Here is a 23274-nt window from a genome sequence, read left to right on the forward strand (position 1 = left end):
AAATCATTGCTTTTTCACAGGTGTAAAGCGTCTGTAAATTTTTTGCTTTCATTTAAAAGGCAAACTGGCAGACTTTTTTACAGATTCATAAAGTCAAATATGGATTACATTTCTGGCTTTAGCGACTCTGGCTGCTGTTATATGGGCAGAAATCAATTTTCAAAGCACGAAAGCATGCCTTTCTATGTGTTGACTCTGGGCAGGTACACGTCCTCCTATCTGGACAAGCCCGACAAGCCACCACGCCTGCCCTTTCTCTTCTCCTTCCCTCCGGGACTCACAGTTCCAACTTCAGAGCCACGGATCTCCGAAAAGAATTGTGGGTATTGTAGTCCTCTGCACAGGCGCACTAGAGGAAGAATATGGAGATTTACAAAGGCTGCAGAAGAATCCATTGTTTAATATACATAAGACCAATGATTCCTGACCCCTAGAGTCAGGGAATAAAATAATGCCACCTAAAACGGAATCGGAAAACGTTCCACGGACTACAAACCCAGTATGCTTTGCACCCTAAGCTGCAACGCAGCCACTGCGCCTGCGCCCCGCGTAGCCGGTTACTTGCCTCTTGTAGGCTGCAGTCCCAGGCGGCGGTCAAGACCGCAGCTGGGACTGCCGGCCCTACCGCTGCCGGCCCTACCACCACCAGGAGCCACCGCAAGATGTGGGTTTTTGGTTATGGGTCCCTGATCTGGAAGGTGGACTTCCCCTATCAGGATAAGCTGGTCGGATACATCACAAACTACAGCAGGCGCTTCTGGCAGGGCAGCACTGACCACCGCGGGGTCCCCGGCAAGGTGAGAAGCCAGTCAGTTCCCACAAAGCCCCCAGACCACCGCTCCCCAACTCCAGGCAGGTCTGTATGGGACCCACACCCAAATGCTTTCCGAGGGCCGAACACGTGGGTCAGGGGTAAAACTGCTGTATCTATGCATCTTCCTTGGCCACCTGCCCCCTACTTCTCTTCCAAACCAGAACACTCCTTTGAAGCCGGTTAAGATGCTGACGATTCGTTTCTTGAAACAAAAAGCATGAGCACCAGCACATAAGCTTTCACTAGCCTGATATGCCTGGCAAGAGGGTTCCATTTCTTGGCAGCCTCTGCCAAAAAAACAAAAACAGTGGCAGGAAAATGAAATTTCATGTCACCATGGAGGTGAAATAGTAAAATCAACTTGCAAATTCAGCTTTTTCGCAATAAGTTTGTTGACATGTCTGCATTTTGCCAGACTTTCACTGGTTTGAGTTTAAATGTGTGTGTAATTTCTAAGGTTTTTTTTTTTTAATATCTTTCCAACTCTTTTTATAACACCTAACATTACAGAACTGGTTTCCACATCAAGTTATTGATCATTTTAGTTGCCAGGTACCCCGAAGTTAGAAGTCCCCTGTTTGTTATATTAGTAACAGGGCCAAAGCAGCATTATTTAAGTTTATTTCGTGATAGTTCCCATAAATAATAAATATAAAATAAAATTTCTTTGATTTTTTTTTCAGTCAGTCATAAAAAGACATTTGACTCAATGTATTCAGAGAATCAGAAACAGCTTATTTACACAGCATATGGGCTACAAAACTAATCCATGAAGAAAACTAAATCTGTGATAACTGTAACTCCAATGTGAACTTGGACACTTACTTAAGTTAGCCTCCTAACTTTTGAAGGAGTATATTTTTGTTTGCTGATGCTACTGTGATTTTGGCAGTGCTGGGAATTGAAGCTTGACTACTGTTTTAAAAAAATTAATATTGACCTAAAAACATGATATCTAACACACTGGAAATCTGACAGAGGAAGTGTTTAAGATTAATTCCAAAGAAACACTGCAGTGTGGAAAGGGGAAGAAATCAGGATTCTAAAGTAGCTTGTATGACACAGAATTAAAATCAAATAGGGGGGATAGGAAGGGCAGCAGAATAAAACAGAAACTAGTATTGCAAAAAATAAAATAAGAATTTGGCTCTAAGGTAGACTATACTAGCCTACTGGAACAAGCACAGAAAAATTTGAAGAAAGACAATGGCTTAGTGCATTTATAGGCCAAGAGAAACATGACCTAAGTATTTTTAAGAATATTATACAACAGTATTCAAGACATTAAAAAAAAAATCTAAGCTAAATAAATTGTTCTTTGAGTTTCCAGTTTTTATATGAGCACTTAAAATTGCCATTCTGAAAAGAAAGGCTTAGCCAGGGCTTTCATTTTAAGAATAAATTTTAAATATGTATCTATGTGGCGGGAGGCTAAGAAAGGAGAATCCCAAGTTCTAAGTCAGCCTCAACAAAAAGCTAGACGCTAAGCAACTCAGTGAGACCCTGTCTCTAAATAACATACAAAATAGGGCTGGGGATGTAGCTCTGGTCTAGTGTCCCTGAGTTCAGTCCCCAGTAACCCCCCCACCCACCCCCCGCAAAAAAAAAATGTATCTATGTGGGTTTTTTTGTTTTGTTTTTTTTTTTTTAGTTATCGATGGACCTTTATTTAATTGATTAATTTATTAACCCGGTGCCTCACACATGCTAGGAAAGCACTCTACCACTCAGATACAACCCCAGTTCTGTATGTGGTTTTAATAGCATATTTTACTACTCTGGTCTCAACCAAAATATGTTTGTTACATAGTACACAGAGATATGTATACTGTGAAACAGACGATTATAAGAAACTGTCCAGCCCTGCGAGGTGGCACAGGCCTGAAATCCCAGTAGCTAGAGATGTGGCTCAGTGGTCAAGTGCCCCAAGTTCAATCCCTACTCCCCGCCCCCCCAATAAAAAAACTGTCTAGTACATGTTTTGGGCTTGGGGGGTTTGGGGGGGTGGTACTAGGGACTGAACCCAGGGGTGCTTTACCACTGAGCTGCATCCCCAACCCTTTTATTTATTTATTTATTTACTTAGAGGCAGGGTCTTGCTAAGTTGCCTAGAGCCTCCCTGAATTGCTGGGGCTGGACTTAAACTTGCAGTTCTCCTGCCTCAGCCTCCTAAATCCTTTGGATTACCAGAGTGCCCCAATGCACCTGAAGTAACTATATAAGCCAGTATCTCTTTGTATTTAAATTTACTGAAATAAGCCAAACACACCTATTTGGGAGGCTGCAGGAGGCCAGCCTGGGCGATTTGGTGAGACCCTGTCTCAAAATAAAAATAAAAGGAATGAGGATGTAGCTTAGTATTAAAGTATGTAGCTTAGTATAAAAGTGTTCCTGGATTCAATTCCCAGTACTTAGAAAATACTAATAATAAGTACTGAAATATAGAAAGTTAGAGGGGAAAACTGCATTGGCTAACAGTTTTACATCTTTTAAAGAATTCATCCTTGCTAATTAAAGTATTTTCCTGGTGTTCTGTTGAAAAACTAGATAGGACTGGGCTTGGTAGTCCACACCTATAATCCCCAAGACTTGGGAGGCTGACACAAGAGGAACACAAGTTCAAGGCCAGCCTCAGCAATTTAGCAAGGCCCTCAGCAATTTAGAGACATCCTGTTTCAAAAATAAAAAGATATGGGGATGTAGCTCAGTGGTAAGGTGCCCCTGAGTTCAAACCCCATGACAGCCCCCCCAAAAAACCATAATTTGCTTCACATTTTTTATTAAAATGTATTTCTGGCCTTATATAATGTTAATTGTTTGACAGTTATACAAATGGCTAGAGAAATATCCAGCAAATTAGAATGATTTAGATACTATTTAGGGCATAAACTTTTTTTTTTTTTTTAACAACAACCTATCCTAGTAAGTTAGTCCTCAAAAAAGGCATCATTAATTTATACATATACATAGTGCAAGGTGACATCTTTTGGAAAAATACTGAACATACTTGCTTTGTTAAATTTTACTTTTTAGCTTCATTAAACATTAATTTATTTTTAAGTTTAATTAATAATTTCATTTATATATAATAAAACTGGCAGTTTCTCACCAAAGGATTTTCTTTAAATGGGAAATACTTTTCCCTACAAATAGAATGTATCACAAACTCAAAAAAAAAAAAAGCCTAAATTTTAATGGGTGAGACAAACTTGTGCACATTCAACTAAATCCCCAACTTTTCTTTTGGATCAGAAACACCACTCATTACCCTAAGAAAACACCCTTGATATGTCTCATGATGACCCTCATTTCACATTCTCCATGCCCTTTCTTCAGTTTCATTGCCCACCCCCCCCAAAAAATACTTAAGTAAATTTACAAATTTATATTGTTTCTCAGTAACATTTATCTTAGCAACAAAGAGCTCAAGGTTTAGAAAAGATTTTTAAGTAAATTTATCAGTAGTGCCAGTAGTCCATGTCTGTATCATTCATTAACAGTCACAAGATTACAAATATTTACCCTTAAAATGACTTCCTATATATTTTTTTTTTTTGAGAGAGAGAACTTTAACATTTATTTTTCAGTTATTGGCAGACACAACATCTTTGTTTTGTACGTGGTGCTGAGAATCGAACCCAGGCCGCACGCCTGCCGGGCGAGCGCACTACCGCTTGAGCCACATCCCCAGCCCTTCCTATAGTTTTTTGTTCCACCCACCACCATCCAAATCAAAACTTCAGCTACTCAGCTACCCTACATCTTCCTTTCAACAATTACAACTGAGTATCTACATAAGTAGGAGACTCTTGTGCAAACAAAAATACTTGGAAAAGAAATGAATAAAAGAAGCATTTAGAGTATTCTGAGAAGGAGCTTCTAAATTTGCCTAGGAACTGAGCCAAAACTTTATGGAGGGAGTGGCCAGATACGCCATGTAAACAGAAGGGAGAAGGGCATTCCATGCACACTAGGCAATACATTTACAGAGTTTTAAATAATTCAGTACATCTTGAGGAGACAAGTGGGAAGAAATGAGGTTTGTAGTTAAATCATGCTAAGGAACTTTAATTATATCCTGTAGACTTAACAGCCCTGAAAAATTCAAAGCCAGAAAGTCATTTGTGGCCCAAGTAAAGAACAGACTGGAGGGAAACAAAAGTTACATACTAGCCACCTCCTACTCAAATGCCTTAGTAGCTCCTTATTTCCTGTTTCTGCCAAATATTAGTGGCTTATTTCCATTGACCCTGATTTAAACTCTACTTTTTTTTTTTTTTTTAAACATAGGACCTCATAAACATTGGGCAAGCACCCTACCCCTGAGTTCCCTAGCCCTCAACTTCGCTCTTTGACTTTTCAAATCTGCCTCTAACTTCTCTGGTCAACTTTCTGAATCATCTCCTATATGGGTGACCCTCTGCTAAAAAACCCCTGGCCTGTTCTACTCTTGCCTCTAAGCCCTTATTCATAAATCATGATTCATTATGCTTTTTGGCAAGAATTTTATCTTTCTAGCTAGCCACCTAAGAGTCAGTATTCTTACTGTATATTTAATAGATATATATATGTATCTTCGCCCTCAAGTATTCTCTACTTATTTGGCATGTTGATTTGTATTCCAGAGGTATATTTCTTAGAAATAATTTCACTGTAAATTTGAAAATAATTAGAAGTAATGTGACAGTACTTAATGAGTCACACCAATATATGCATCCTCATTGTTGTATTATTGTAAATTTAAACTTCCAAGAACACAAGAATTTTTAATTTATAGTTCATCTATTGCAAATATTATACAGCTATTAAAATGTACAAGACTTACAGGAAAATACAAATACTAAGAAATCATAATTCAAAATCCCATGTGTCCTTTGATTACAAATTCTTTATACAAATGGATAAAGACAAGAAGCAAACAGAACAAAGATGACACAAATATCTGAATGATTTAGGCTGTGTGTCAGTCATTAGGCATACATGTAGGGAAACTTGTGGCTTGCAACTCAGCATTCTTGCTAATGTTAACATGTCAGTAGACAACCTTTGGCATTAGGTAAGAATTTCATAAGGAAAAACTAACATACCTGTGTGTATATATATATGGAGAAATACTAGGCAAAAATAAATAAATAAAGGAGTGAAAGGAAGATCAATAAAAGAAAGGAGAGCAGGGAGGAAGGAGAGAAGGAAAAGAGGGGAATAAGGATTGAAATCAAAATTCCTTACGTGTATTATTTTGTCAATGAACCCAAATACTATGTAAATTATAATGCTCTCAAGAAATTTTAAAAGAAAAGCTTACGTTGGTTTAAATCATCTTTGTGACTTAAATTATGGAATATTCCAAGTCTGGATTTTCTCTAAGGCTTTCAATTTATAAATAAAGATTACTTTTTCAGCCACTGAAATGGAACAACAAATAAAATTTGTTTTGACTTGATAATATATAATTTCAATTTCAAGTGGAATGATACAAAGCCAGCTTTTCTTTTTTCCTCAGAGTAACTAATTTTATTACTCCAGCTTACATCAGCTCATTCTGGTACAGTAATTTTCTTAGGTTTTCACAGCCTTTTAGAAATATCCATCTCCCAAGCTCACTAAAGTTTCACAGGAAAACATTAGTTATTCTGAGGAAGATAAGAAGTGGATAATAGAAAACTTTAGACCCGGTAGATAAGATAAAAACGAAGAGAAAATGCAGCAACAATAAACCCTGATGTGACAGGTCTGTGTGTGTGTGTACGTGTGTGTGTGTCTGTCTGTCTTGCTCACTGTCTCAACAAACCTTATTTTATGAAGCTACTCCTGAATACCCACTTTATGAGCTGTCTCTAAACAGAGAGCATGGTAATGCAGGGAGCTTACTTTAAAAAAAAACTTTCTGAAATACCATCATTTCTTAATTTCATAGCTCCTCAGGTTGCTTCTTGTAGTCTACTAGCTATTTATCCCTTTCAATAGCTATGGCTTTTTGTTGTTCTTCTTCTTCTTCTTCTTTTTAGATAAGCATGAGAGTATATTTAGACATAGATGGAGTATAACTTGACCTGTGTTAAAACCAATATGGAAAAATAAAATTGCCTAGAACACAGGTGGTCTAACTGTCCCATATAAGAGAAACTGTATGGATAGATCAGTTCTTTTTTTGTTAATTTATTTATTTTTATGTGGTACTGAGAATCGAACTCAGTGCCTCATCACGTGCTAGGTAAGTTCTCTATCACTGAGCTAATGGAAGCCTTGGGCAGACTAGTTCTAATATTAACTTCTCACTAGGGCAATGTAAAATTCACTTAGAAATATAAAACAGATACCTACCTTGAAGCACCTACTGCCGTAAATAGAAAGGTAAAGGCAATTCTTAACTCACAGGTGCAAATTACTCATTTACTTGCACTTGATATCTCATGGTATATATACCCTGTTAGCAGTAGTTCAAAGTATATACCCAAAACCATTTCACTGGAATCACATGGGAAGTGGATTACAAATGAACATTCTCAGGCTTCAGACCTAGGTGTGGCCTATCAATAATACGTGTCTATCAAATCCTTCAGTGATCTGATCAAAGTCTGAAAAATACTTCCGTAAAGGCAAACACCCTGAATTATCTATATTTTTCCTTACTAAAACTATTAAAAATCTTGTTTTTCTCAAGGGGAAAACCAGAACTTTTATTTATAATTGCTGCTTCTATTTGCCTTTCATTCTAGATAGGCCTTAATCATTGCTGTTCTTTAATTTTAAATGAATTTATCTAATACATGTAAATTGATGGAAATATTTTAGAAAGCTGTTCTACTTTAGAATAAAGGTAGACTCTCTTACTTAGCTCACTTTAAACTTTATCTTTAAAAAATGAGTATGTTTTGCAAAGTGTGGGGGCAAATGCCTATAATCCCAGAGGCTTAGGAGGCTGAGGCTGGAGGATCAAAGCCAGTCTCAGCAATATAGCGAGACCCAGTTACTATATAAAAAATTTCAAAAGGAGTCTGGAAATGTGGCTCAGTGGTTAAGCACTTAGCACAAAAAACAATCCTTAGTACAAAAAACACCCACATTTTTTAAAAGTGCTTCTTAGAGTAAATATAGTTAAAATATTCCATGTCAACATTAAGCCACTAATGTTTGGTTATTTGATTCAGAATTTTTTTTTTTTTTACCTTTCTCAAAACAGCCTGGAAGAGTTGTGACTCTCGTTGAAGATCCTGGGGTATGATATAATTATTTCTTTTTATATAGATTTTAATTGTAAAAATGTTGAGATGTTTCTTAGTTCTAATAATTAAATTTTATGAATAGTTTTCAGACTATTGAAACTATACTAAGTCTAGAACTCTTCTGTATTTGTCGTGAGTTATTTGGCTTTGTTTTTCATGTTTGTAGAAAATTAGGCCAGTAGAAAAAGTTAGAATGCAGAATGAAAAGTAACAACAAAACACAACCAAATGACATGTATTTTCATTCTGGCAAGTTTTTTTTTTTTTTTTAATAGTTTGAGAATTTTGTGGTCCCCTTTGACATTAATAGATAGCCCACAGATAGCCACACTACCACTAAGAATCAAATATAACTGTGAAGTCTCTCTTCCATTTGCTAGAAGTCTAATATTTTCAGCAGAGAACTAAGTAAAGAATTCTTACTTTCTGTGTTGCCTAATTTTATAAGTAAGGCTTGTGTTTTTAACAGGTTTGAAGTGTCAGAACTCTTAAATTATAGTTCTCAGTTTCTTAAATATTTTTAATCATTTTGTTTGCATACAGATCTAAAATTTTATATTGTGGAATTAAAGATTAAATTTTGCAAAGGACTTTGATATACAAAAATAAAGCAGCTACCAATAACAGATCAATAATGGTATAGACTAGGAAATGCTTTCCTAATTTACACTAGGGAAAATCATCTATGAAAACAGCTTTAAGCTGGTAACTATAACTTCTAATCAAACAGTATTAAAAAAACAAATGTTTTTATAGAATTTCTTAATGACCCAATGAAAACATGAAATTTTCATTTCAGTCCCATTAGTTGATCAAAAAATCTGATTTAAAGTTTATTGTGATAAATGTTATGCCTATGATACATAGATTTATGCTGATTTCCTTTATTGTTTAGTATAACCTCTTCAATGAACTCTAAGTAAGACAAAACAACTGCATTTTCTTCTTCCTATACAAGATATTTTCTTAGATATAACACATTTTTACCTATTTTGATTAGGCTTGTAAATGCTAACTAGTGTGTTCTTTTATTTTCCAACAGGGTTGTGTTTGGGGTGTTGCTTACAAACTGCCAGCAGGAAAAGAAGAAGAAGTAAAAGCATACCTTGACTTCAGAGAGAAAGGAGGCTACAGAAACATAACAGTCATTTTTTATCCAAAAGATCCCACAACAAAACCATTCAGTGTGCTGTTATATATTGGAACATGTGATAATCCTAATTATCTTGGTCCTGCCCCTCTGGAAGACATTGCTGAACAAATTTTTAATGCAGCTGGTCCAAGTGGAAGAAATACAGAGTATCTTTTTGAGCTTGCCAATTCTATTAGAAGCCTTGTACCAGAAGATGCAGATGAGCATCTTTTCTCCTTGGAAAAATTAGTAAAGGAACGTTTAGAAGAAAAACAGAATCTCAGTTGCATATAAAGACCTAATCATTAACTTATTTAAATAATAGATCATTTAGTCTTCAAAGAGTAACTTCAGCACACAATGACAATATTTTGGAAATTTGTTTAGTTGAAGATCTTATTGTTTTTAATGTTATAGCCAGGATATCATCTAAATGTATAATTTAAGTGCAGGTGTCCTGAAAGACATATATTCAGAAGACTGACATACAGAGAAAGAAAAAATTCAAGTTTTAATAATATAATGATTTCCTAATTATATGATATTGAACACTTGCTCATCACAAGTGAATTCTTTAGAAACATACAAAGTACTCCCTTCGGCATCACATATACTACAATTGGAACGATACAGAGAAGATTTGCATGGCCTCTGCACAAGAATAACGGGCAAATTTGTGAAGCATTCCATATTTTTAAAGAAGCAAAATATAGAAATATAGAAAGACTTGGTTCAGTTCTTGTTTGTATCGGAGTAAAATAATCTTATTTCATTTCACAATACTATTTTGAGGTTATAGAGAATTAAGCCAAAAGTCCAATAAATATTATAAAATATTACTATACCTTCAATATGTTCCTATAAAATAATTCTATAACCATGGTTAGAATATGTAAGCTTAAAATGATGTGCAATTTTAAATGTATGTTAATACAGACAACATTTTATTTTGGCCTTGAATGTGAATTTCCTTGTTATTCAAGTATAAAATGAGACTTTCAAATTTAGGCCAAAAGAAATTGGCTTTTTTTTTTTATTATAAAAATATCCTTGGAATTTTAGTCTGCTGTATCTCTCCTTTCTTGAATAAATACATTACACTACATAGAAAATAATTCATTTAGCTAAACAGTACAAAATAATAGTGCAAATCACATCCACTAATAATAATGTCATTTATTTTGTACTTATTCTGAAGTGGAAAAAAAGGGATAGGCTGATAATTATAGATTAACAGAAACATATACACATATATATATAATGAAATTTGCGTGTTTAAAATAGCCTTTGGAATTATAATTGTTTAAAAAATTAAATGGTATTACCTGATTATCTGCTACACAACTTTATTTTCTTTCCTGAATCTTGTCACCTAAATCTTGTCACAACTGTGTTTGTGCTATTACTCACATAGGAAAAAACATACTTAAATTATGAACTCATGTAAAATTATCCCTAATTTAGGAGCTAAATTGTAAGGTTGTAAGAGATTTCTTTCTCAATATAATACAGTCTATAGAATCTTTCAACATGAAATGAATTTCAGTATCATGTTAAATGTAATAGAAAACTTTATAAAACTCCTCAAATCTACACATGACTAATAATTAGTACAGAAGTTTTTCACACAAATTACTGTTGTCTTATATAATACGAACAATTGTCCTTCCCCATTTTTCTATTTATTAGTCTCTTAGTAACCATTTTAAATATTTTCTAATATTTTAAATTTTTAATTTTCCTAAAGTCATTTCACATGTCTAGTACTACAGAAAAGAAACGAGCATTTATTAATATCTAGGATACATAGACTGCACTAGGCATTTTACTTATGGAGGCAATATGTCCCATTTTTTTGTATAACTCCTCTGAGCTAGCTTTTACAGTAACCTGCACTCAGTTACACAGCTAGTAAATGGCTGAAATCCAGATCGCTCTTTTAAAAACCACATGAACTTAAAAACCACATTTTCACCATCCTGTATCTTTTCTCCAAGAGGTAAAACACTTTCACATTTTTGTATAATGAAACAGTATATAACTTATTATTACACAAAAAAAAGTTAATTTCAACAGATGTTTCTATTCCCACACATATAATAAGCCTATCCAAGATTCACAGGCTACAGCTCAGAGTCATAGGTCAATACAGAGGAGCAGCTTTTCATTTTACAAACAAATCAAAGCCCAAAGGAGTTTGGGACTTACCAAAGTGATTCTTCTACCATTTAACATGTACAAATAAGTTATAAAAAACAGGTTATTTGGGGGAATATCCAATTGCATATTTTTCTAGGCTTTCAGTTAGAAGTTAGACTAGAAACTATATGAACATATTCATGGTATAACATCAACATTTATAGTAAGGCTGTGTTCCAAAGAGCCAGGATTTTTCATTAGGATGGGCAGAAACCTGAATAAGAATAAAATGAAGAAGTTAAACAGTACTATATTAGAGAGAAGCTGGGGTCTGGAGTCTACAAGTTAGGAAGAACTATTAACTCTGGCACAAAATTATCTAGAATGAAAGTCTTCCTAGCAAAGCTGCAAGTCTCTCTTAATGGCCCTCAAATCTTAATTTCAAAACATTTTTTTTCATTCTGCCATAACTTACATACATGAAACTAGGGTTCTCTTCTTCAGAGTACAAATGTTAGCTAGGTGTTACATTTTAGAAATCAAAAAAGTATGAGTACATTTAGAAAAGAAACTTTTTTCTTAATATGACATAATTTATTTTAAATATGTAAGTCAGCATAATTTTCATGGTTACAAATCCTATAAGCCTTAAGTTGAAAGTCAGAAGGAAGTTAAAAACATATCACTGCTATTACTACTTAACATCATTCTGGATATTCCATCCAACACATTTAGAAACAGATATTAGAAGTATAACAAATATTGCCATTATTTCCTGGAAGTGATTGTTTACCTAAAAAAAATACTTATAAATAAAAATTCACTAAGATACTTAGGAAAAATACTCAAAACTCAATGGGTTTTGTATAAAAATGATGTTAACTATTATGATGCTAATATTCATGAGAATAAAATATGAAAACAGAAATATTGAGAGGGAAATTGTAAGAATGTACTGATCTCTGGTAGATTTTTTAAAATACCAGCAAAACAAAAGTATTAAAGTACTGTGATACTGGTATATAAATACAAGTCAGACCTGATAATGTCAGAATAGTGCACTCATCTATATGTTTCTATGTATGTTCCTATCCTGAATACTAAAGGTGACATTCACTCACCTGGCACAGCTGAAAGGATTGGAAGATTCTGCCCAGAATAAATTCGGACATCACTTGGAAAAGCAGTTCCCAGAATCATGAGACACTAACCCTAAGGAGGAGCTTGTTCAAATAAATTGGATGTTTTTAACTAGAAACATGCTTTAACTTTTTAATTTCTATTTTTTAAATTAGTAAAAACAGTTTCATTGAGTCCAAAGAGTTAAATATGCGCATATATATATATATATATATATATATATATTTTTTTTTTTTTTTTTGCTACCCACCCTCAGAATGTTCAATTCTTTATTTCAGGTAGTAGGGAAAGAAATACCTGAGTCTGAATTTTTTCTTAGGGCATCTATCCTACCTTCCATGAAATACTCCTCAGAGATTCAAGAGTGGTGGTAATTCAAGAGGCTGAGGCAGTAGGATTGCAAGTTCAAGACTAGCCTCAGCATCTTATGGAGATCCTAAGCAACTTAGTGAGATGCTGTCCCTAAATAAAATATAAGGGCTGGGGATGTGGCTCAAGCGGTAGCACGCTCGCCTGGCATGCGTGCAGCCTGGGTTCGATCCTCAGCACCACATACAAACAAAGATGTTGTGCCCGCCGAAAACTGAAAAATAAATATTAAAAATTCTCTCTCTCTCTCTCTCCTAAAAAAAATGCAGTTGGTAACTTGTCTCATGAGAAGAACAAACCTTTGCTTTAAAAAAATAAATAAAATAAATAAATAAATAAATAAAATATGAAAAAGGCTGGGGATGTAGCTCAGTGGTTAAGAGCTCCTGGGTTCAGTTGCTATTACCCCCAAAAAAAAAAAAAAAAGAAAAAAGAAAAGAAAGAAAAGAAAAAGAAATACTCCTCAGACTAAATTTAGTGTAAAAGTCCTAAGGGACAGTTTCAGAGAGAAGGGGTTTGGGGTGTGGGTCACAGCCACCACATACAGGGAAAAAATTAGAGCAAAATTTTTTATATCAGGAATATTCAGTCTAGTCCTCTGAGCTCCCACAACCTAATCATTTCATTATGTATTTCAAGACTTCACTGCAGGGAGTTCCTCTGAAGATAGTATTAGGGGAAGATACTGGCTAATGCTTACATTATCTTAAGAGGGCCCTTGCTCTCAGGCTTATGGATCTGATATATAAAGTACTGCTACAAATTCTTCCCAACCTCTTATTTGTATCAAGGAGGAAGAAGGGGAAAGAGGTAACGAAAAAAGCAAGAAAATAAAAATGGGGAGGGACATCAAGTTCCCTGCCTTTGATATGGATGCCCTGGACTTGCTGGGAAGTTCTTTGTCCAAACCTTGGGGTGTGAACCAAGCTCAGATGGAGTCCAAGGAAGGGGTGTTCTAAGGAAGATAAGCTAGAGCCACTGCCCTCAGACTCAGTCTTCATCATTATTCAATGCTGCAGTCTAAGGAGTTGCTCCCATCATCCTCCTCTCCATCTCCTTCTTATTCTCTTCTGGCCATGGTAAAGGATGACAGTTAACCTAAACAGTCTGCCAAATGTGTCCCTGGACCCTGGAGCCACACCTCCTCTCCAATCTTTTCTTGCAGACTCCTGGCTGATAAGGACTGTACATCTGAACTTGGTCCTGCCTCTTCACATGCAGCATACTCCTTAGGCAAACAATTCTCAAGCCAGAGATCCATGTCCAACCTGTATGTACTGTTTCCACAGCTCCTCAGCCTGGCTCTTATATTGTTCTTATGGGTCCTGGGAGAAGAGCTGCCCATCTCTACCATGCAATTCCTGTTGCAGCTCCCTTCTTAAATATAAATCCTGATAGAACATGTGGTATCTTTTCAAGGATGGCCTCTTTGGCTCTCCTTGAAATTTCATCTTCTTGGAAAATAAAAACATAGTTTTCCAGATGATATCTCACTTCCTCCACATTTCCTGAAACTTCTTTTGGCATTCAGTTCAGTAGACATTGGGGATAAAAGATTTCTTTGAGTGTTGAACTACAGTAGGAAAATCTTCATTGGGTTGATGATAAGTATTCCCTCAAACTACTATTTCTCCGGGAAATCTTGAATATATATACTTTTGCTTCATTTGCTCTAGAAGCTCCTCCACGGGGTTTTTTGTTTTGTTTTGTTTTTAAATGTAGATGGACACAATACCTTTGTTTATTTATTTTTATATGGTGCTGAGGCTCGAACCCAGCGCCTCCAACGTGCGAGTTAAGCACTCCACTACTGAGCCACAACCCCAGTCCCCTTCCTTGGGATTTTGATTAGGTCCCAATTATACTGCGAAATCAGCCCAGTGCTTTTTTTTTTTTCTTTTAATTTTCTTAGTCATAGATGGACTCAATAGCTTTATTTTTATTTATTTATTTTTATGTGATGCTGAGGATCAAACCCTGAGCCTCATGCATGTGAGGCAAGTGCTCTACAACTGAGCCACAACTCCAGCCCCAGTGCTTCTTTGTGAAGTCCATAATTACATACTTTTTTCTATTATTTTCAGGAATTGTTAACTTGTTCTTTAGCATCTAATTCTTTCTAAGTACAATACTTTTTCAATTCAAGAAATCTCTAACCATTTAAATGTGCACATTTCCCAAGAACAACCCTTAAAAGCTGCTTTTTCCTAGTCTACACATGACTCTGTTCCTTTTTTTTTCCTTCCAGAAACACAGAGGTTTATTTAGGGAAGCAGATACATATCCAAGAAAGAATAGTGGCAATCTCAGGACAGAGACACCTTTGGGATTACGCAAGGAATACACATTCAAGGGAGAATGTGGGCCATATCAAGAGTGAGAGATATGTTTCGGAGGATGACTCTGTTACTTTGAAGTGATGCTGTCATCGGGTGGGAGTTTTTTGTTTTGTGCTTCTGGGAGGGGAGAGTACTGGGGATTGAATCCAGGGGCATGTTAGTACTGAGCCACATCCCCAGACCTTTTTATTTTTTAAGACAGGGTCTCACTAAGTTACTAAGGCCAGCCTTGAGCCTGCAATCCTCCTGCCTCTGCCTACTGAGCCTCTGGGATTACAGACATGTGCAACTACACTTGGCTTGGGTGGGATTTCATTCTGCATGCATTCAAGAATATCCTCTTCTAACCAGGATTTGGTCATGAGGTGAAGCCATATCAAGTTCTTTGGGTCTTTTAATAAGATTCAAGGCTCAAAGTTCTGTACTATCAAGGCTCGGCAGGTAAATTATTTCCACAAGTTCTGTACAGTGTGTGATTCTAGATTTCTGAAGTTTCTAAAATTGGTTTCATCAGTATTTGTAGCAAAGTCCATTCACACAATACCCACCTGACTCAGGTCTGTGTTCTCTGGGCTCCCTAGATGGCAGTTATAACTTTCTGAAGTTTTCATAGTCCAGCCAAATCCAAATGCCTCTGAACAGAAAACATTTTACTTTTGGGATCCATTTATATTAGGATTTTTTTTTTTCCTCAGCTGAGGAGCCCCGAATTTAGGAAACCCCAATGTTTTTATTTATTTTTTATTTTTTTATATTTTCTGGTCATATACAAAGTATATTCACAGCAATTCATGTCTTCATACATGTATACTTTGGATAACAAAGATCATCACATTCCACCATCATTAATAACCCCATGTCCCCTCCCTTCCCCTCCAACCCCTCTGCCCTCTCTAGAGTTCGTCTATTCCTCCCATGCTCCCACTCCCTATCCCACTATGAATCAGCCTCCTTATCTCAAAGAAAACATTGGGCATTTGGTTTTTTGGGAATAGCTAACTTCACTTAGCATTATGATCTCTAATTCTATCCATTTAGCTGCAAATGCCATGATTTTATTCTCTTTTATTGCTGAGTAATACTCCATTGTGTATATATGCCACATTTTTTTTTTTTTACCCATTCATCTATTGAAGGCTATCTAGGTTGATTCCAGAGTTTAGCTATTGTGAATTGTGCTGCTATAAACATTGATGTGGCTATTTCCCTGTAGTGTGCTGTTTTCAAGTCCTTTGGGTATAGACCAAGGAGAGGGACAGCTGGGTCAAATGGTGGTTCCAGTCCCAATTTTCCAAGAAATCTCCATAATGCTTTCCATATTGGCTGCACCAATTTGCAGTCCCACCAGCAGTGTATGAGTGTACCTTTTCCCCCACATTCTCCCCAACACTTATTGTTGTTTGTCTTCATAATAGCTGCCATTTTGACTGGAGTGAGATGAAATCGTAGAGTGGTTTTGATTTGCATTTCTCTAATTGCTAGCAATGATGAACATTTTTTCATATATTTGTTGATTGACTGATTGTATATCATCATCTGAAAAGTGTCTGTTCAGGTCCTTGACCCATTTATTCATTGGGTTATTTGTTTTGTTGATGTTTACCTTTTTGAGTTCTTTATATACCCTAGAGATTAGTGCTCTATCTGATGTGTGAAGGGTAAAGATTTGCTCCCAAGATGTAGGCTCTCTATTCACCTCACAGATTGTTTCTTTCGCTGAGAAGAAACTTTAATTTGAGTCCATCCCATTTATTGATTCTTGATTTTAATTCTTATGCCACAGGAGTCTTATTAAGGAAGTTGGGGCCTAATCCACAAGATGGAGATTAGGGCCTACATTTTCTTTTATTAGACACAGAGTCTCTGGTTGTATTCCTAAATCCTTGATCCATTTTGAGTTGAGTTTTGGGCATGATGAGAGATAGGGGCTTAATTTCATTTTGTTGTATAAGGATTTCCAGTTTTCCCAGCATCATTTGTTGAAGAGCCTATCTTTTCTCCAATGCATGTTTTTGACATCTCTGTCTAATGTAAGATAATTGTAGTTTTGTGGGTTAATATCTGTGTCCTCTAGTCTGTACCATTGGTCTACCAGTCTGTTTTGGTGCCAATACCATGCTGTTTTTGTTACTAATACTCTATAGTATAGTTTAAGGTCTGGTATAGTGATGCCACCTGCTTCACTCTTCCTGCTAAGGATTGCTTTAGCTATTCTGGGTCTCTTATTTTTCCAGATGAATTTCATGATTGCTTTTTCTATTTCTAAGAGGAATATTATTGGGATTTTTATCAGAAATGCATTAAATCTGTATAGTGCTTATATTAGGATCGTTGAAGCCCCATCCTGATTAGGTTTCTGCAACATGGAAGTTCTTCTCATCTTTTTTTTTTTTTTTGGGGGGGGGAGGGGGTAGTGAGGGATATGGGAGAAATATTGGGGATTGAACCCAGAGGCACTTTACCATGAAGCTATATCCCTAGTCCTTTTATTTTGAGACAGGCTCACTAAATTGCTGAGATCCTTGCTAAATTGCTGACTTGTGATCCTTCTGCCTCAGTTTCTCAGAGTTGCTGGTATTAGAGACATGCATCAACATGCCTAGCTGGGGTTTTTTACTCTTAAGATTCATTTTATCTTTCTAAAATATTATACTTCAGTATCATTTTTTTGGTTGTTTTATTTAATTATATTGAAATGCCTCTTCGTAAATGGTTTACCTATAACAAACTTTCTTTCATTGAAAAAAAAAAAAAAACCTCCTCTAAACCCTACAATTTCTCTTATTCCAGCTTTCTTACTTTCACAGAAAAATTTTAACTAGTGTTCCAACTCCTTATCAATTCATATGCTTCTCCAATCCAACTTTACTCTGTTATACTTTGATAGGATTCTTAAGTGGTTTGGAGAGATTCTGCCCCCACCTAAAGCCCTCCCTGACCCCCTTTACAGGAATGAGATTCTTTGCCCCTAACCAGCAGGAAGAAGCTACAGAAGAATGACCATTGTCCCTACCCCTGGTATCTATAAAAACAAAAAGGGAGGATTATTGACATCAAATCAATATTGGCATTAGACCAATACTGGCATCAGATTCGCCATTTAAGGTCAAGAGCCATTTTATCTAGAGGTTCCAAAGTTTCGATTCTGAGCAGTGCTACTTAACTTCTGGTAAGAATAGTGCCGCTAAACATTCAACCCCACCCAGCTTAAACTCCTGAGCAGTTTATGAAATTCCTTTTGCAGGCCATAAAGCTGCCTACACACTGCTGCTTTCCTTGGAGGGGCAGCCTTGTCCATTTGCCTCCTGTTACCACAATAAATCTCTTGTGAGAGATTCTAGAGTGTGGTGTAGTCTCTGAACTTCGTGTAAACTCTGTGAGTGTCCTTTCATATTCCACCCAATCACTATAGTCTCAACTCTCCAATGACTACTTCCTGATTCAATCCAATGATCTCTGTTCTCTTCCTTTTTACCATTCTGACGCATCAAGCACTAGTGACCAAGCATAGCAGGCCTCTAAAGCGAAACGGGCAGAACATTTCATGGTACTTCTATTTACAACTCTTTATCCCCTATTGGATACACTAATCTTGGGCTTCAATTACCATTTTTATTTTGATAGATTCCAATCTCTAGCCTACTCTCTCAACCCACAGCTCTATGTCTGACAGACAAAAGCTGAGCTATACAAGCACAGAAACTTATTGTAATCCCAGCAGCTCAGGAGGCTGAGGCAGGAGGAACATAAGTTCAAAGCCAGCCTCAGCAACTTAGAAAAGCCCTAAGCAACTCAGGGAGACCCTGTCTCTACATAAAATATAAGACAGGGCTGGGGATGTGGCTCAGTGGTTGAGTGCCCTGGGTTCAATCCCTGATACCAAAAAAAAGCGGGGGAGAGGGAATGTAGCTCAGTGGAAAATGCCCTGGATTAAGTCCCTAGTTGCCCCCCCCCACAAAAAAAAAAAAAGAATAAAGAAAAAAGAAAGGGCTAGGGTTGTGGCTCAGTGGTCAAGCACTTGCCTGGCATGTGTGAGGCCTAGGTTCAATCCTCAGCACCATAAATAAATAAATAAATAAATGTCCATTGACAACTAAAAAAATATTTTCAACAAAAGAAATGAAGACAGGACAGACAGATGAAAGAAATCTGAATATGTACAATAAATATAATTTACTGCATACACACACACACATACACACACATATCCATGCTATGTAATATATATCAAAAAAAATTCCCCTTATCTGAGTATTTGTACCCTTTGATCATCATCTCTCTGTTATTACTATCATACCCGCTGTCCTCTGGAAACCACTATTCTATTCTCTGCTTCTTAGAATTTGATTATTTTAGATTACACATACAAGTGAGAACATATGACATTTTTCTTTATGGACCTGGCATATGTGATTCAACATAATAATCTCCAGTTCCATCTATGATGTTATAAATGACAAATTTTCTTTTCTTAAGGGTAAATAGTGTTCCATTGCATATGTATGCTACACTTTTTTTATCCATTTATCTATTGATGGACACTTAGGTTGGTTTCATATCTTAGCTATTGTGAATAGTGCCTCAAAGAACATGGGAGTGCAGACATCTCTTCTACATACCGATTTCAAGTCTTTTGGGGAAGTTGAGCTCAGAGGCGCATGCCTGTAATCCCAGGGACTCAGGAGGCTAAGGCAAAAAGATTGAAAGTTTGAGGCCTAAGCAATTTAGCAAGTATTAGAACACCGCCTAAGTTCGGGTAAATACCCAAAAGTAGAATTGCTGAGTCATATGGTAGTTCTATTTTTAATTTTTGAGGAATCTCCATAATGACTATACTACTTTATATACCCACCAAGAATATACAGGTGTACAGGTGCTCTATCAGTGAGCTAAGCCCATTTTATTTCTTATTTTGAGAAAGGATCTTGCTAAATTGCCTAGAGTGGCCCTGAATTTGCAATCCTCCTACCTCATTCTCCCACATCACTGGGATTGTAGGCACACACTATCAAGTCCAGTTCCATTCATAATCTTTTAATGCTCAAATAAATTCCAATAAATTTATTTTTTCTCAAGTTTTTAACAGAAGTCAAAACAAAGTTAGTAAGGAAGACTGAAAGCCTCTCTGTTTTACAGCTTGAAAGTTACATGATGGTAAAAGGTTATTGCTAGCTGGACATGGGGACACATGTGTGTAATCCCAGCAGCCTGGGAGGCTGAGGCAGGAGGATCGCAAGTTCAAAGCCAGCCTCAGCAAATTAGCTAGTCCCTAAGTAACTCAGTGAGACCCTGTCTTTAAATAAAAATTTTAAAGGGGAGTGGAGGGGTGCTCAGGATGTGGCTCAGTGGTTAAGCATCCTTGGGCTCAATCCCTGGTACCAAAAAAAAGTTACATGCTGTAGGAACCTTACAATAAATATAGCAAGAACAAGAGTTCTTACATTCTTTTCCTTGTCTCCAATTTCTTTTCTCTTTCCAGTATATTCTCTACTCTGCACTCAGAATTATATTTGTATAATAAACAACTAATCTGGTCAGTTATCAAAAATACCTGCCCACTGCATACAAAATAAATTCAAATTCTTTAGTCTGGCATTCACCTACCTAAATTAGGCATCAGTATATTTATCAAAATCTATGTTAAAATCTATGTAACACTTACTATATATGCCATGTTCTATTCCAAGCACTTGACATACATTAACTCACTTAATTTTCATCTTCTTAGATGATAGAAAAAGATAAAAAGTTTAAGTAGAACAAACGTAACAACTGTCATTAACTGAATACATACAACATGCCAAGCACTGTGCTAATCACTGAAAACAAAACTGAATTAAGGTTTTTAATTTAAATAAACAAGACATTGCAGTTATTTCATTTTGTACCTTAACTAGTAGGTTTTAACCCCAAAGAATCTCACCTTTTTTAAAAAGGATAAAATAAAAAAAATTTTTTTTAAATAGGATAAAAGGATTAATTTAAATACCTACATCCTACATCCACAATATAAATCAAATGTTTAAACAAAAATATGCTTTGCCCAACTTTCTCAATAGTACTCATTCAACAACTTCCTGTTTAAGACAAACTAAGCACTCGTATTTTTCCTTTACTTCCTACCAAAATCCCGCTGAACATTCTTTCTTCTATAAAGAAAGAATGTGGTTGGAATTACATTGAGAAATAATCTGGTGGAAAGAAAACTGCAACCCAGAATAAATACACATGCATATACATGTGGGAAGGCTACAGCAATATAGGAGAGACTCAGAGACAGACCCCTAAGACAGCAGAGTCTTGAGAGGTACCAACCTTAGAGACAGTAGGAATAGAAAGAAGGAGGGACTGTTGAACTTAAATCAGAATTAAAATATTTATATAAAATGTCCAAACAAACCTTTTACTACACTCCATCACCCATAGACAGTCTAGCACCAACATTATTGGCTTTTGGCTAAAATCACATCTGTTGTTGTTGTTGTTGTTGTTTAAATTAACAGTCTACCAAGGAAGTATTGGAGCATTCTCATACTCCACAACAAAACGTTCTCCTTCTGTATTTAGGTAGAGGGTAGAAGGAAAGGAGGGAAAAGGCAACTCCTTTCTTACATTTCACCCAAAGCATCCTAAAGTGAAGCTACAGCTAAAACTCTGCCCACTTAGGAAAAGCTCATTATTTATAAAAAAAAAAAAAAAAGGAAAAGCTTTTAAAACACAAAAGGATGGAAACAAACAACTGACCTGAAGGGATCAGAGCTATTTTTGAGAACAGAAGATAAATTTTTTTTTAACAGAAGGAAAGATTTATTTTGGATCATGATTTCAGAGATTTCATAGTCACTTGGTCCCATTGCTATGGGCTTGTGGTGAGGCAGAACACTGGGGCAAAGAGTACCTGGTGGAACAAAACTGCTCACCTCATGGTGGCAAGCAAGCAGAGAGAGAAGGGAAGATAAATATTTAAAAGTTGTGTTATCCTCCAAGAAATTCATGAAGACGTGGCATCCATGAAAACGAGAAACTAGAAACCATAGAAACAAAAACCACAACACTAAAAAAGGAAATCAAAAGGAGAAGCTCTGTAAGACCACATGCTACCATTTGTTAAGGTCCTATGCAAATGCCAAGACTATTTTATTGATTTCTACCCTTTCTTCCTCTCACCCCTGCCAGAGGTAATCACCCCGTCCTATGAATGTCCACAATACTGCACAGTACCTTTCTAACATACTCTTACTTTGTACCTTTTTAATATAATTAGTTACATAAGGCTATCTTCCTGCCTAGGTGGTAATGATTTGGGAGACTTAATCTATACTATATCACCTTTATAGTATCCTTAATATCTATAACAGTACCTCCAAACAATATGTTAGATGATAACTACAACTTGCTTGACCTCTGCCCAGAACTGCAGTGTTGCAGTTAAACAACACAACTAAGTACAGTGGCATATGCCTCTAATCCCAGTGGCTTGGGAGGCTGAGGCAGGAGGATCACAAGTTCAAATTTAGCCTCAGCAACTTAGCAAGGCCCTAAACAACTCAATGGGACCCTGTCTCTAAATAAAATACAAAAAAGGGCTTGGGATGTGGCTCAGTGATTAAATGCCCCTGGGTTCAATCCCTGGTTAAAAAAAAAAAAAAAAAAAAAAAAAACGACCAACTCCCTCACTAAGAGAAAAGGGTACCTCTGACAAATAAAGGGGAATTGATTTAGAATCTAAGAATCAGAAAGTTAAATGAAATTTAAAATTGTATATTCTGTGCCATATATATATTTAACCAAATTGGATGTCTAACTGACGTGTACAACATATATATATATGAGAGAAAGTCAAGAGACTACTAAAAGTAATATGTTTTCAAAATAACAAATTCAAGGCTAACTTTTGAATTGATACAAATTCAGCACAAACTTCCACAACTTTCTATCCAAAATCCTCTATGACGATAACTGACATACATAATAATGACACCAAGGCAGGGTAATATTAAGTGACTTTTGACCATTAAAGATGAAATGCAGGACCACTTACATTAAAAGCAAAGTAGGTATTTACTACTTATATTGCAAATGTAATGAATAGCTGTATAAGTTCTGGAATGCAAA

General features: G+C 36.1%; 2 protein-coding genes and 1 non-coding gene across 3 annotated transcripts in view; 2 read left to right on the forward strand and 1 right to left on the reverse strand.

Moving 5' to 3' along the window:
- Positions 1-23274, reverse strand: part of Asb3 (ankyrin repeat and SOCS box containing 3) — a 106673-nt gene that overhangs the window by 79335 nt on the left and 4064 nt on the right.
- Chac2 (ChaC glutathione specific gamma-glutamylcyclotransferase 2) lies at positions 553-10516 on the forward strand. Its single transcript, XM_076833106.2, has 3 exons — positions 553-797; positions 7998-8033; positions 9083-10516. The coding sequence occupies exons 1-3, from the start codon at positions 663-665 to the stop codon at positions 9464-9466; spliced, it is 555 nt and encodes a 184-aa protein (XP_076689221.1). The 5' UTR covers positions 553-662; the 3' UTR covers positions 9467-10516.
- On the forward strand, positions 9762-9868 carry LOC143380802 (U6 spliceosomal RNA). Its single transcript, XR_013088686.1, has one exon. It is a non-coding gene; the product is annotated as a U6 spliceosomal RNA (small nuclear RNA).

This window comes from Callospermophilus lateralis, chromosome 14 (assembly GCF_048772815.1).
Source record: "Callospermophilus lateralis isolate mCalLat2 chromosome 14, mCalLat2.hap1, whole genome shotgun sequence".
In the NCBI taxonomy this organism is placed as follows: domain Eukaryota; kingdom Metazoa; phylum Chordata; class Mammalia; order Rodentia; family Sciuridae; genus Callospermophilus; species Callospermophilus lateralis.